The 16,293-nt window shown below is 40.0% G+C and overlaps 1 protein-coding gene across 2 annotated transcripts in view; it reads right to left on the reverse strand.

Moving 5' to 3' along the window:
- gpc6a (glypican 6a) overlaps positions 1 to 16,293 on the reverse strand; it is a 166,389-nt gene that overhangs the window by 67,024 nt on the left and 83,072 nt on the right. For both annotated transcript variants that reach the window (XM_054769775.1, XM_054769774.1), the window contains one exon: positions 7,685 to 8,076. In XM_054769775.1, the coding sequence (XP_054625750.1) occupies positions 7,685 to 8,076 (392 nt within the window). The remainder of the gene's footprint in view (positions 1 to 7,684; positions 8,077 to 16,293) is intronic.

The raw sequence follows: 16,293 nt of genomic DNA on the forward strand, positions 1-16,293 counted from the left end.
CTGCGTCTTATACAGCGGTGTTGTTAATTTAAAGCTAAATTCTAATCTCGAGCCAACTCTTTTACTTCAGCTCTACTACTAATTGTTTAAATACTGTGCTGCTTGTGAGTCAGTGAGGAAATGATAGCTCTTTCTTTGGCATTAGCCACAACAAGCCATTAGAGATATGAAACTAGATAAAGAACAAATAAACAAATAAATATAGAACAGATCACGTCAAATTTGTAGAGTAATAATACATAATAAATAATAATAATAATACATAATAAGGTAATAAGTCCAGTCCTGTGTGTGTCACTCCCCCTCTGTTGTGTTGAAAAGCCACATAGTATGGGGGAGGAATGATCTGCTCAGTCTTTCAGTGAAGCAGGACAGTGATAGTAATCTGCCACTGAACCTGCTCTTCTGTTGGGAGATGATGCTGTGCATTGGATGATGCTGGTTGTCCATGATGGAAAGGAACCTCCTCAGTGTCCTTTGCTCTGCCACAGATGTCATGCTGTCCAGCTCAGTGCCAATGACAGAGACTGCCTTCCTCACCAGTTTGTCCAGGCGTGTGGCATCCTTCTTCTCGAGGTTGCTCCCCTAGCACACTACTACATACAGAAGGGCACTAGCTATCACAGTCCCTGCAGTTCCCCAGTAGCACATACTGAGGTCTGCTGGTCAGGTAGTCTGTGATCAATGCCACCAGGTGTGAACCTACACCCATTTGCGTCAGTTTGCCCGAGGAGCTAAGGCTGGATGGTGTTAAAGGCGTTGGAGAAATCCAAAAATTTAATTCTCACAGCACCATTGCCTCTGTCCAGGTGAGCGACAGATCGGTGGAACACAAAGATGATGGTGTCCTCAACTCCCACTTTCTCCCGGTATGCAAACTGCAGAAGGTCAAGAGTGTGGAGGTTCTGTGGCCTCAGGTGATAGGGCAGCAGCTGTTCCATGGTCTTCATCACATGCGATGTCATGGCTACCAGCTTGAAGACATTCAGCTCACCAAGATGTGGTCTCTTTGAACAATGCAGGACGTCTCCCACAGCTGTGGAATCCTCCCCAACCCCAAGCTCAGGTTGAAGATGCACTGCAGAGGGTCTTACCAGCTCCCATGCGCAGGCTTTCAGTAGTCGAGGTGACACTCCATCCGGACCTGCTGCTTTGCTGGGGCGCAGCCTCCTTAGCTCCACATTTACTTGAGCTGCTGTTATTGTGGGTTGTGTGGGGGGAGGAGAGTGAGAAGAGGTGTCCCCTTCTGTGCTGGTGACTTGTGTGGGGGCTGCCGTGTGTAGGATGGGCTGGGCAAACCTATAAAAAAACTGGTTCAACTGGTTTGCCATCCTCCTCCTCCTCCTCCAGGACCTCCTTCGTGTCCTTGTTCTGCATCCTCTCTTCTATTCTCCTTCTGTACTGCCCCTTTGCTGCTCTTAGCTGGACTCTTAGCTCCTTCTATACCCACTTAAGTGCTTGTGCGTCACCATTTTTGAAGGTCTTCTTCAGGTTCAGAAGGTCTATGATGTCACTTGTTATCCTGGGCTTGTTGTGAGCAAAGCAGCGTACAGTCCTTACTGGCACAACATCCATGCAGAAGCTGATGTAGTCAGTGGCGCAGGCGACCATTTTATCCATATTGTCACTGTGGGGGCCCTGCAATGCAGTCTATCAGGGCCTGCTCAGCCTCAGGAGAACACTTCCTGAATGTAATTTTCTCACTTTTGATATATAATGAGGTTTGAGCAGGACCAGGTTGTGGTCTGCCTTCCTCAGTGCAGGTAGGGGGGCAGCGCTGTATGCATCGTTGATGTTTGCATAAATTAGGTCTATAGTCCTGTTGCCCCTAGTGTTACAGTCCACATACCAGGAGAAGGAAGCCAGTGTTTTGTCAAGTGCCACATGATTGAAATCCCCGGAGATCAAAACAAGAGCCTCAGGGTGCTGTGTTTGGAGTTTATCTGTCGCGCAGTGGATGATGTCACACGCAGCCTCCTTGTCAGCATGCGGAGGCATGTAAAAAAACGACAACCATGGCCTGGCTGAACTCCCTGGGCATGTCGTACAGACAGGAGTTTGATGTCCTTACAGCAGATAGACACTGTAATGTTTACATGCCCAGGATGACAACACCTTTTGTTAACATATAGTGCAAGCCCACCTCCTTGACGCTTGTCCACAGGCGCTTGTGTCCCTGTCCGCCCTGACTGTGCTGAAGTTTTAACATTTTAAACGCCAACGTTTGAATTTTTCCTATAAGGCATTGGTTTGAGTGTTAGTTGCTGTGTGACGAGTTTGTTTGTAAGATGAAACAGAGTCAGACTGTTATATTAAGTCATGACCTCCTGTAATTTCCAATGGGTTGACAAGCTCATTGTGACTTTATTCCTAACTCATGATTGGCTCCTGTCAAATAAAGAGCTGACTGGTCCTCACGGACTTGTGAGCGCCACAAAATGCCACTTTATGACGTGAACACGTGCAGCTTATACACCGGTGCGGCTTATATGGAACAAATCTGTTTTTTCCTCTACATGTTGTGGGTGCAGCTTATACACCGGTGCAGCTTATACGCCAGACGGTATGTTAATGTTTTGCGGCTCCAGACTATTTTCCAAAAATAGTTATTTTTTCCGCAGGTCTATAGACCATAGGTCTATAATAATTTAGAAATACGTGATAATACAGGTAAAATGTACAGCATACATGTACCACTGTTAGAAAGTCCACAAATTTGACATGTTTATGTGCGGTCCTTGCATGCACCATAGTGTGTGCTGTGAGATGCAAAGGTTTGATTGGCTACGGAAGTACGAGACTCGATTGTCAATCAAGCCTCAAAACTTGCAGTGAGATGAACACAAGTTGACAATATGACCGTAAATTGTCACTGGAGTTAAAACAGACTAACAGTACACAATTATGTACACACAAATTGGAGAAAGGCCTTCTCTGCCCTGCTCACGCTAGTGCTAGCCTGATGCCCAGTCTCAAGGCTTCATCGTGACTTCGATTCCATCTATTTATCGATCATCTTGCATTATCATTCATTAGTGCCTCATTAGTACCTGGACATTTGAAAAAAATTTAATTCATTTAATAAGTGTGTGTGCCATATTTAGGCCTGAAATAGTCAGTGACAACGCAACTGAACACAAAATGCAGTTTTTAAATGAAATGTTTATTATTATGTATATTATGTATATTATATTATGTTTATTATTATAATATTATTGTTATAATGCTTATTATTAATTATTATTATTAAATCCAAACCCACATAGCCCTGTGTGAAGAAGTGATTGCCCCCCCCACCGTTTAAACATAACTGAGATTTACTGAGATCTATCAGTCTGGAAGAGGTTATAAAGCCATTTCTAAAGCTTTGGGACTCCAGCGAACCACAGTGAGCACCATTATCCACAAATGGCGAAAACATGGAACTCCAAGGAGTGGCCAGCCACCAAAATTACCTCAAGAGCATAGCGACGACTCATCCAAGAGGTCACAAAAGACCGCACAACAACATCCAAAGAACTGCAGGCCTCACTTGCCTCAGTTAAGGTCAGTGTTTATGACTCCAGCATAAGACAGACACTGGGCAAAAACAGCCTGCATGAGGTCCAAGACGAAAACCGCTGCTGAACAAAAAGAACATCTTGGCTCAGCTCAAATTTGCCAGAAAACATCTTGATGATCTCCAAGACCTTTGGGAAAATACTCTGTGATCTGAAGAGACACAAATTGAACTTTTTGGAAGGTCTGTGTCCCATTACATCTGACGTAAAAGTAACGCCACATTTCAGAAAAAGAACATCATACCAACAGTAAAATATGGTGAGGGTAGTGTGATGGTGTGGGGTTGTTTTGCTGCTTCAGGGCCTGGAAGACTTGCTGTGATAAATGGAACCATGAATTCTGCTGTCTACCAAAAACTCCTGAAGGAGAATGTCCGGCCATCTGCATCAGAACAATCATCCAAAACACACATGGCTGAAGAAAAACAAAATGAACACTTTGGAGTGGCCTCGTCAATGTCCTGACCTGAATCCTACTGAGATGCTGTGGTATGACCTTAGAAAAGCGGTTCATGCTTGAAAACCCTCCAATATGGCTGAATTCCACCAATTCTGCAAAGATGAGTGGGCCAAAATTCCTCCACAGCGCTGTAAGAGACTCATTGCAAGTTATTGCAAACGCTTGATTGCATTTGTTGCTGCTAAGGATGGCCCAACCAGTTATTAGGTTTAGGGGACAATCACTTTTAACACAGGGCCATGTAGGTTTGAATTTTTCATTCAAAAAATTCATTTTGTGTCCAGTTGTGTTGTCATTGACTTATATTTAAATTTGTTTGATGATTTAAAAGTGTAAGTGTGACAAACATGCAAAAAATAAGAAAATCAGGAAGGGGTAAACACTTATTCACACAACTGCAAGTTCCTTTCATGGGTTAGCCTATTCCAGCTGACATAAGGTAAGGTAAGCCCAGAACACTGCTGACTTACACTCACACTGTGTGCAAATTTGCAAAATCATTGTCGCTGCCGACCACATTCTTGATATAACAATAACTCATCTGATTGGTGTACAAACTTGTCGAAATGCCAATTGCTTTTCATTCCAGTCATGACTTAAAATTTTCTGATTCCAGAGGGAGTTGCCCAACTTGAAATCGGACTGGAAATATTGCATATCCATCTATACAGAGATATGCTAGAAAGTCACTGTACACCGGAAGCAGTGAGTAGTCAAGGTACTGTAATTGTTAGGTCAAGGTGATTTTTCATGTCAAGCTACTTTTTACCTCCAGTTTATGGGCGTTCACCAGCCTGACAGCCTTCAGCAATGCCACACTGTTTCCTGGCTGCACTTCATAATTGATGAGGGGGCAGGGAATGTGGGATTTGATCCTGACAGAGTGTGCATTTTCGGTCTAGGACAGATGTGTTGCTCATTTCAACCTTTCTGATAGCTGCACTGATTTTAAGAACCGGTGAGCACCTATTTTGTTAGTGTAATAAAAGTAGGGCCGTATAAAATCTGTTTTATTATTTTTTCCAAATTTCATTTTATTTCTTTCTTTCTTTATTTCTTTAGTTTTTTTTCTGTTAAATTTTTTAAACTGCTCTTGTTTTACTTTTTACACTTAATTTACCAGCATAGAGTGTGTACTTTCGTGACAGTGAATAAAAGGCCAGTTAATTAAATGCAAAAAAAATCTTACATTTATTGATGCAATATATCATTAGACAATTTTGTCAAGTAATTACGAAATAGATGGAGTTTGGCTAACTTTTATCGGCATGTCAGACCTTGCACATAAAATCCTCAACAAACTGTAATACCTGTGCTTGTAATTCAGGAAGACGTAGTCACCAATTCAATTGTAATTGCATTATTAAATGTAAGATTTTTTTATGTCACCCTTATTTTGTATACACAATTAGACAGTATGTGGCAAACAGCGCTCTTATTTTCAAAGCCAGAAGTGTGTTGAGAAAGTCCATTGACGGCTAAGACGAGCTGGGAATAGGCGTACCTCTCGTTCTTATTTCACTCAGAACTTGCACAAAGTCAAGGGTCATCATCATTAAACACTTGTTTGCATGAACAAGCTGTAAAACACAACACAGTGTAAACACACTCATATAGCCTGAGTCGGACACACACAGCCGCAATGGCATGCCCTGCAAAACTAAGCTAACCCCACGAGCTCCCATTCGTAAGAGAGGAGTTTTTTTTTGCCAACTTTTGCCGATGTTTCAGGTCCTTGTCTCGACATGTTTAGTTCAGGAGCTAGTGTTTGTGATGAGACTGAGCGGTCCACCAGGGAAATACTTCCCCACACAAACGTTCCTTCTCCTCACAATGACAGCATTTCATTCACATTATAGATCAATTTCCGTGAGATTCCCCATTTAACTGTAGATTCTGTTTTTATTGGACTATTCCGCAATTCAGTTCATTGGGAATCATAGGGCCCTAATAAAGTGAGAACTCTGCAGAGTTGTTGATGTATCACTTCACTTGTATCTCTAATGTAAACAACTATTTTCTTAAAATACACAAGACACTGACACTGCAACAGCACTGAAAAGCGACACGGTCAAATACTAAAACAGAAAATGGGACTCATATGTGCCTCAACAGGAATATAATGACAACAACAAAGTCTTGCTGATAAGAAAGTCATGTCACAAATCTCTAAGGGAATACTCTTTAATCATTTCCCTTTGGAAAAGCTTTGCTCTCTGCAGGGGAATTTTACTGAAATGTGGGAACATGCAGCGTTCTATGCACATAGCCCCAAAGATTAAGTGCAACCAAAAAAGGTATTCATGTAGGAATATGTTTGATCATCATATCATTACTTAAATAAATAATTTAGATTAAATTTCAGCAAATATATTTTCATGGGCAACAAAAAAAAAAAATCCTTCACAAACTTAATACAGAATGTAAATGAAAGTTCTATTTTGGTTTCTGCATAGAGTGATGGGAGTGAGGAGTTGACTTGATTTCTGTTTGGACTTTTTTTTTTGCTAATTTTATTCAGTTTTAATAGCATTCAATTATAATAAATGTGTATTAAATATATATTATTGTTGTTGCCGTGGTGTAAAACACTACACTACACTGAAAGGTAGGGTTGATGATTCACGAGATTTCTCATTTGGAGAAAAGCTGTATTGCGAGAGCAGGGCAGCCAGAAGCCAATCAGACTGTCAACTATGGCACCACTACTATGAATGTTAATACGGTAATATAGAAGTGGCAGTGCGCAAGGCATAATTGAAACTGCACAGTAAGTGCTTTAGGCAGACCTTGCAATCCAACCTACCTTGGCGTTCCCAGCGTCAACATCAGCGAGTGATGTGTGGATGTTTATCCATCGGAGTTAAACAGCTGCTAGCTACTTGTTGTAGTAATTCTACATTTGTTCAATTTTACTTAAGATTTGTCAGATCAACCCACGTAGCTGTTCAGACTTGTCTGCACAGTTAATCACAGAGGGGTTTCACAGAGCACCACCTTTCAAGCACCGGAGATAGTCTGCTTCATAACACAACTTATACATAGAAGAGATCCGTGTTGACAATTTAGCAATATTACACATGCGCTAAATCATATTTAGCAAGTAAGGGTGTGTATTTAAGTGTTTTTTGCATCATGCATTTATTCGGTAATTAAATACAAGCGATGAGCAAAGGTGAACTATCCACCAAGTAGGCGAGCGGGATGAGCTCCACCTCCATAGCGTCGTGAAATGCATGCGTCAGAAAGCTTTAAAAATCTCTCAATAATGCAACCCAGCCCTTGACCAACAAAGCCAAGAAGGTAGAGCTTGGACACACAAAACTCAAATAGGGGTCCAAAGTGTGCTGTAGGGGCTATCTGTGGAGCGTTGCTCGTTGCAGAAATACAATTTTTAAAAACCCAGCAAAAGTGGAAAAGTAGAACAAAAAGGAATAATGTGCACATGAGGATAGTGGAACACAATTGGCAGACAAAACACAACAACCTTTTTTGGCAAAATTAAAGCAAATTCAAGAACTAAAAAGAAACAACTTCTACCAACATACAGTATATGAAGTCTATTTCAAATTTATTTCTTTGCAGTCAAATAAACTGCACCCGTTTTCAACAACACAGAATTAGAAACAACTACAGTCACAATAGAAACGGAAGGGAAACTCACCTTGGCGACCCTGTTGGCTACTTCGCGGCCGACCATGAGGCCCTGGACAAATGTCCGTGCAGCAATCAAGGCCCTGGTGACCTGAGCCTTCAGTTTCCTGGGCACATCTCCAAAGGGCTTGAGTTGATCTGAGTATTTACTGACACACTCCAGGTAATCATCTGTGAAGTGGTACTGGGAGTTCAATAACTGGAACATCCGCTCCAGCAGCCTGGACCAGAAGTCATTGAGCATCTCCTCCAGGTTGACGTTGCCCCCCGTGTAATAGCGCTTTAACTCGGTGAACAGGTCCTGGAACACCTCTGAGTTCTTCATGTACAGCTTCCCAAATGTCCTTGTGAACATGCTGTTCAGAGACCTCTCAGAATTGTCCAGGAGCTCCAAGAAAAACTCTGTATGGATTGACGTGAAAGAGGAAGGACCATTAGAGAGGACGCCAATCTAAAGTCTTAATGCAGACATTTACAGTATCCAGTAAGTTTTTACTTATGAGATGCCAGAGAGAACTTTTCAAGGGCAATGTGTTCTAGCCGGGTGTAATGTTTGTCCCACTTTATGCATATGTACAGGTGCATGATTATGGGAATAAAGTCCACAGCATTAATTTGTATCTTCCATCATTACTTTTTAGACACAGAGACTTGCACTGTATACATTCTAATCAGCCTGTAATACTCCAATTTTGCGTTTTCTTTCTGAAACAATTTATCGTTAGCACTATATCAGCAGTTCCAAGAGACTTATGACTGCAGATTTTTAAAAGTGGCTCCATTCATTCCAGCTTTGTAGATATGATATAAGGTGCGTTACGCCCCAAATGAAAGTATAAAGCATATTTTCCTTTGATTCCATCAAAAAGAAAATTTTAAGATCACTTTTCTTCTTTAAATTCCCTTACAATCACAGTGTGTATGATTTATAATATTTTTAATGAGTGTTTAATCAGTTGACGCGAAGGATACCAATACAATTTAAAACATTTATAGGCAAGGACAATGCCAAAAACCTTTAGCATATCAGTATGTGGAATCAAATTATGGAAAGGACTGAGTAAGGAACTCAAACCATACACTAAAATGAGCGATTTCAAGAAACAATACAGGCAGTTGATGTTTACAAAGTACAAGGAGACAGAATCCTGTACGACTGTGTACATGCAATGTTGTGTCCAATCACTCTTGCACTTGTGATTAATTGACATTGTTTGTACTCCGTCATCATCAAACTATTAATCCTTTCATCAGCTATTACAATGTACTATTATATACTTATTGTTTATGATTGTTATATAATTTATTTACAGTGACTGCAAACTTTGTCTCCTATTTGACCACATTGTTGGAATGTCTTACCATTTTCCTATGTATCTTGGCAAAGAGCACATTTAGAATATAGGGGGTGAATTACTGTATTGTGAATTAATGTAGTGTAATTGATGTAAAATGGATGGGGTAGGATGGAATAAGATTCGCTTCTTCCTACTCCTTTTGGACATGTGGAATTATAATGTAAGTTGAATGCATGTTCAAAAGAAATTAACCCATAACCATAAAAGTACAGAAAGAAAGCAAATGTCATTCAACGCCAACGTTGGAATATGATGTATTGTATTTTTTTGAGTTTTATTTTATTTTATTAGAACAGTGAATAGCTGCAAGCCTCCATCATTTAACCCCAGATTCTGATGAGAAAAGTACAGGACGAAACTTTAGATTAAAAAAAGGTGTTTTTTTTTATACTGAATCAACGCCAGATTAAGCAACTGCATGTTGTGTATGATATGAAAAAAACGCAAAAATGTCACCTTAGTATGAATTTCTACTTTTTAAAATAATATTTGTTTATTTACATCGCCACTCCCTCATTTTGTGCCACAGCGGTTCGGTCCATCGCCCTCAGCAAGAGCAACACCATTTAGACAGAGAATGCCAGGAAAGTCATTTCAGCAAGTGTGCAAGCTTTGACTGATCCTCAGTCAGCAGCTTTTTTTTTTTAACAAATACTGTACTAACCTCTGTCAGATATTTCTGTTGACATCACTACTCAAAAGAGTTTGCACCAACAGTGTGGGGGCAGGCACGAGCATTAAGACATGAACACAGAACATTTCTAGAAAAGCAGAAGTATCAGCTGGGGAGCGTCACTGATGCCTTGTAAATAGGATCCCATGGTCCTTAATGCACAAGCGTGAGCTCATAATTAATCGCTCCATGTCAACTATTCTTCCCACCTTCCATGTAAACAAGCATGTGACATGAGTCAACATTTCACTTGTCAAGCCTGATAATAAACCATTCTGGGGCACTGCTGGCTTCTTGACAGTATTGAAGAAAAACATTTCCACCCATACCTAGTACCTATAATGCACCTCTTCTCTTACATTGGTATGTAATTGCATTGTATTGCTTAGTAGAAATTGATTATTACAACAGTAATTGTGTGAACACAGACCAAATATAAATAAGCTGCTCGGAAAAGTTCAAATGAACACAGTTGTGGGTTTGTTTTTTGTTGGTGCCCATCTGTGAGAAAGAAAGAAGAATCCACAAAGGCCAATGAAATAACTCAAAACAGACAAAAACAAATAATTAAAATAATTGCGCAAAAATGAAGCCTACAGACAAAACAACCGGAGGGGCCTCGGTTTTGTTTTATGTGTTCTATGTGCTTTGCTACATCCGACAAGGGATCTTTAATCTGTGCAGGGTACCAAAAAATCTCAAGGCATCCTGGAGCCCAGTATAAGAAAGCTTGGTCTCAGTCGCAGGTCATGGGTCAGTCCACCAACAGGACAATGACCCAAAACACACAACTAAAACCACACAAGAATGGCTAGGGACCAAACATTGGACTGTGCGAAGTGGCCTTCTTTGAACCCTGATATAAAACCAATTGAAGGCACCCATCAAACCTGACAGAGCTGGAGCAGTTTGCTCATGAGCAGTGGAACAAAATACCTGTCGACAGGTGCAGGAGTCTAATTGAGAAAGTGCTATATTGCAGTAATTGCTTCAAAAGGGTGTGCAACAAAATACTACTTTCAATCATTGCCATGGACTGGCATCGAGGAAACTACCACCGCTATACACCACAGAAAGTGCGCAGCTGCAGTATTTATGGATTTGATAAAAGCTTTCAATACAGTTAACTACAACATCCTAATTAAAAAATTAGAAAGGTATGGACTAAGAAGACTAAGTATTGAATTGGGTTCAAAGCTATCTAGCCAACAGGAAGCAATATGTGAAGCTAGGAGAATATATACTGCTCAAAAAATTAGAGGAACACTTCAAAAACACATCAGATCTAAACTGGGGGAAAAATGATCTTGAATATCTTTCCTGATAATAAGTGGGTGATGTATTAGTAACAAAATGATGCCACATAATTTGATAGAAATGAAAATGATCACCCTATAGAGGAGGGAAATCAAAGACACCCCAAAAATGAAAGTGAAAAAATGATGCAGCAGACTGGTCCATTTTGCTAAAATGTCATTGTAGCAACTCAAAATGATTCTCAGTAGTTTGTGTGGCCCCCACGTGCTTGTACGCATGCCTGACAACGTCGGGGCATGCTCCTAATGAGACTACGGATGGTGTCTGGGGGATCTCCTCCCAGAACTGGACCAGGGCATCCATGAGTCAGAGCAGGACCAGGGCATCACTGACCCACCACCAAACCGGTCATGCTGAATGATGTTGCAGGCAGCATAACGTTCTCCACGGCATCTCCAGATCCTTTCACGTCTGTCGCATGTGCTCAGGTTGAACTTGCTCTCATCAGTGAAGAGCACAGGGCACCAGTGGTGTAGTTGCCAATTCTGGTGGTCTATGGCAAATGCCAATCAAGCTCTACGGTGCTGGGCAGTGAGCACAGGGCCCACTACAGGACGTCGGGCCCTCAGGCCACCCTCATGGAGCCTGTTTCTGATTGTTTGGTCAGAAACATTCACACCAGTGGCCTGCTGGAGGTCATTTTGTAGGGCTTTGGCGGTGCTCATCCTGTTCCTCCTTGCACAAAAGAGCAGATACCGATCCTGCTGATGGTTGAAGGACCTTCTACGGCCCTGTCCAGCTCTCCTGGAGTAACTACCTGTCTCCTGGAATCTCCTCCATGCGTCCAGGTATCTCAGTGATGCCCTGGTCCAGATCTGGGAGGAGATCCCCCAGGACACCATCCGTAGTCTCATTAGGAGCATGCCCCGACGTTGTCAGGCATGCGTACAAGCACGTGGGGGCCACACAAACTACTGAGAATCATTTTGAGTTGCCACAATGACATTTTGGCAAAATGGACCAGTCTGCTGCATCATTTTTTCACTTTCATTTTTGGGGTGTCTTTGATTTCCCCCCTCTATAGGGTGAGCATTTTCATTTCTATCAAATGATGTGGCATCATTTTGTTACTAATACATCACCCACTTATTATCAGGAAAGATATTCAAGATCATTTTTCCCCCAGTTTAGATCTGATGTGTTTTCAAAGTGTTTTTTTTGAGCAGTGTACTTCAGCATGCTTAAATATATCGTCTGGCGTACCACAGGGGTTAATACTGTGACCAAAACTGTTCAACTTACATATAAATGACATTTGTAAAGCCACGAAAGACCTAAAGCTAGTGTTATTTGCAAGACGATTGTTCTGGAGAAAGTACACAAGAGCTAATAAAAAAGATACAGATTAAATGACTATACTAAAAAGATGGTTTGATAAAAACAGACTATGAGGATCTTATATATGACATATTAATTTAGGATATATTGATAGTAAAATCTAGTAAACTTACTTCGGCAAAATGTGGCAAAAATTACTGTGGAATCTGTTCAATTTGTTTTGCAATGTATACTTTTTTTAGTAGGATGTTAAGCCAAATCTGTTCCCTTGTTTGACCCAATCAGCATCCACCCGAAAGGGGTGGGGAACCAGTCCCTAGTCACTCATTTTATTTCTGCAGCACAGTGACCTGCCATTACACCTACCTTTGTTTAAATATTGAAAGCCTGTGGGGCTTTTTCCAATTGGACCTAAATCAAGGACAAGGAGTCCCATGTGGACTGAGCATGTAAAGTTGGCTCTGTACAAGCATCTAAAAAGTTTTCCGGATGGATAAAATGCATGAACACACATCATGAACAGAGAACAAAATTCTTAAATTATAAAACCCATTTTGGATGTCCTCGTTGAGAATTTTAACTTTAATCAGCTTCAGACAAGTCCAAGATATTGTGATCATGCAGCTCAGATGTCATGTACGGAACGGCCTTTAGTATGCTTTTCACATTTTTTATTTATTTATTTTTTTATTTTTTGCTTTTCACTTTTTAAATATTCAGGTGAGGTCCTACAGCCCTCTGCTTGAACTGAAAACTCAACAACGTATCTGATAGGGCTGTCAATGTTATGTGCTAGCTTTTTACAATATATTTAAATATATATTGTATATATATTTCAATTATATGTATATCATTTATTTATTTTGTAGACAGGTTTTTAAATTGACAGACACTGTATTTAAAGCTTTGTCTTTAAATACAAATTTTGTGTTATTATTGGTAGTTGGCGTCAACATTTCAGCTTTTTCTCATTGTGCCTTCTGCTCCATTTTTACTGTTTTTTTAAATTTTTATTTTGTTTCTGTAGTGATGCAGTGACAAATGAGCCATGGTCCACAGATAGCCCATGGGCCGCACTTTGGGCAACCGTACTTTTATGGATCTTCGTCAGGGTCGGGTTTGTAGTGTCGGTTGTATGAACGAACTAGAGCTCTTTTTGGCTTGTTGGCGCATCTCATAGCGATGTTGGTTGAGCAGACAGGGGCTGCGCCACAACAGTCAGTTCTAACGAGCAGCGTTTTTTGGAGGTGCACATTTATGGAGTTATATTTGTGCCTTAATTTTGAGGTAGCAAAGGCAGATTTTGAGTCACATTATTGTGCAATAATTACTGTTGCGTGAGCAGGCACATCGCTGCGCTTTGTCACTCTCTCTCTCCCTGTCGCTCATCCTGTGAACGCTGCGGAGCGAGGAGAGCCGGTGTACGTGTGTGTGTGTGTGTGTGTGTGTGTGTGTGTGTGCTCATGGTACCTCCGGTCGGCGTGCGGGTGTGTTCAGTAGTCAAAATGCATGCCTGTTGGTCTCTCTCCGGCAGGTGATGGCACTCATGTAACAATACATTTTTTTCCCTAACATTCCTGACAAACTCCCAAAGATCGACTGGTGGCTCGCGATCGACGGGTTGGTGACCGCTGGTCTACAGCATTACAAGAAGGCTTTTTGGCCACTTTGTAACCAGTGAGTGGGTGCAATTTCATCTTTACAAATTATTTTAAAGTATTACTATTTCAAAAATACAGCAAATAAACGTGATCATTTTGTTTGCATTTTCAAATGATGCTTATAAAACATTGTGATCCTATAGTCTCATTTCAGACCATTAAAGCATTATGAGTTAAACTGCTTTTTTACGCAATGATCGCCTTTTACAATTTACATAATCTGTGCTAAATAGTATTTTTAGCTAACCACCACTCTTCTGTTGCGCAACTATTTAGCTTTTTTCAAGGCCAGGTCCCTCATAAATATTGCAGTGGGAGTTTCAGATAGCTGCTGCAGCTGGCCAACTCATATCTGGCCGCAGAATTATACAACTGAGAGTTATTGACCTTGCGCAGCAATCAGCAGCATTGGAAAAACACATGGGTGTGTCCTTATTGATAAGACGTGATACATTTAGGAATCAGTTCAAATTCAATTTCACTTGTACAGCAAATATGAGCACGGAATGTCCCAAGTCTGAAAATATCAAAAAGATAAAAAAGACAAAGCACAAAAAACAATGGCAAGTCCTTGAGTAACTCTGAAACAACAGTTTGCTCTTTCCTTAAGCCTTTAGAAATCATCTCAGGATTATTTATTTGATTTTTTTTTTACTTTGTATTTATAGTATGCTGTTTTAGTATTATACAACAGGATTGTTGAACTCTGAAATGTGCACAAGTAACGTTAATACGTAAAAAAAACCAACAACATTATAGCACAATAAATCCCATCATAATTACAACAGGAAGGGCAGCATTCATATACAATACAGAATATATAACACTGAACACTCAAAGCCATTTTGAGTGTGACGAATCAATTTCAAAATGAACAACTCAAGGGGTCCATGGACATTACCATAATTACTGGATATAATTGCAGTAAGTAATAAAGGTGACCTTTTTGTTATCATGGAAAAAACAGCACACCTTACTTTCATTTTATCGGATTAAACATAATATCTGATACTATGAGATGTGAATTGCCAGATGTTTTAATCAGAAACTATGGACAATATAATACAGTATGTATATATATATATATATATATCACTGTCATGTCAAAATTGCAGTAAAGATCACACACATCATAGAAGGTGACGTGTATTGTGAATGTTATGTTCGCTCCCTCATCAGATTCACTTTGACAATATTAAGTATTTTTATTAGGGTAGCCATATTTTCATAACCGAAAATGAGATACTCAAAATACTGTCTATATAATTCCAAAAGAAGAACATTCAAAAACTGGCAAGAAAATGATTCCAGAATGACACAGTAATGTCAGATGTCAAATGTTTGTTCAGTTTTGGAATGTAATCAATATTTTTTGTGAAAAATGTGACCTCTAAATTTGTAAGAACTTGGGAATTTGACCAGCCTTTGTCCAGGACGGCCCCAATTTTACAAGAGTTCAACTTGGGAAGCGTCAAAGGTTTAACTCTGAGCGTGTGTTTTGCTTTTTCTTGGGCCTTTTTGCAGCTTTTTGGCAACACTAATTCAAAAAGCTGCCTACACCGCAGCCTCTCTGGAATTACGTCACATGCAGCAAAGTGCCCTGTTGGTCAATTTAATGGACCAGTTGAAAAACAATGAAAACCAGGGCATTTTCATCACTTTCTTAAAAAAAACAAAAAAAACACGGCAGCCAGGACAGGACATGTATTGGGAAAACAGGACACTTGGTCACACTAATTTATATACGTAATTTAATCTAACAAACTAAAAAAACGTATTACTTTATCTCGTTTAGCAATTTTGTATGTTAAATAAATAAAAACTCACAACAAAAAATTCTATGTGTAGTTTTTTTGCAAGAAAATAATCCATATTTTTGCATTACATCAGGGTTAATTCCTATTTAATAATAAGTATATTCTATTTGGTCAGTTCCAGTGCTCATCAAGAAATGGTGCTAGACTAAAATCTAACCACCCGTGATGTGCGGTGTTGTTCATGGCTGGTGAGGCACTGACTCCTTTGGATTTTTTAAAATGTTAATACAGGTCGCGCATTGAGAGGATAACCAAAAGAAAAGAAGAAAACAATTCACTTTGGTTAAAAAATGTTTTCAATTTTTTTTACATACTTCTTTGTCCCATTACTTATCTTTTTATGAACTGAAAAACATTTGTGTTCTTAGCTTTTATCTGTATATGAAGTACATGCACGCTCCTGCAAGAAAAGTTCTGATACTTTGTTGCAAAAGTCTGATCACCTCTGGTGAGGTTGGGTATATAGTCCTCCATCTTAGCAGTTAAAGTCATTCATTCATTCATTCATTCATTCA

Source organism: Dunckerocampus dactyliophorus, chromosome 3 (genome assembly GCF_027744805.1).
Source record: "Dunckerocampus dactyliophorus isolate RoL2022-P2 chromosome 3, RoL_Ddac_1.1, whole genome shotgun sequence".
NCBI classification, from domain to species: Eukaryota; Metazoa; Chordata; class Actinopteri; order Syngnathiformes; family Syngnathidae; genus Dunckerocampus; species Dunckerocampus dactyliophorus.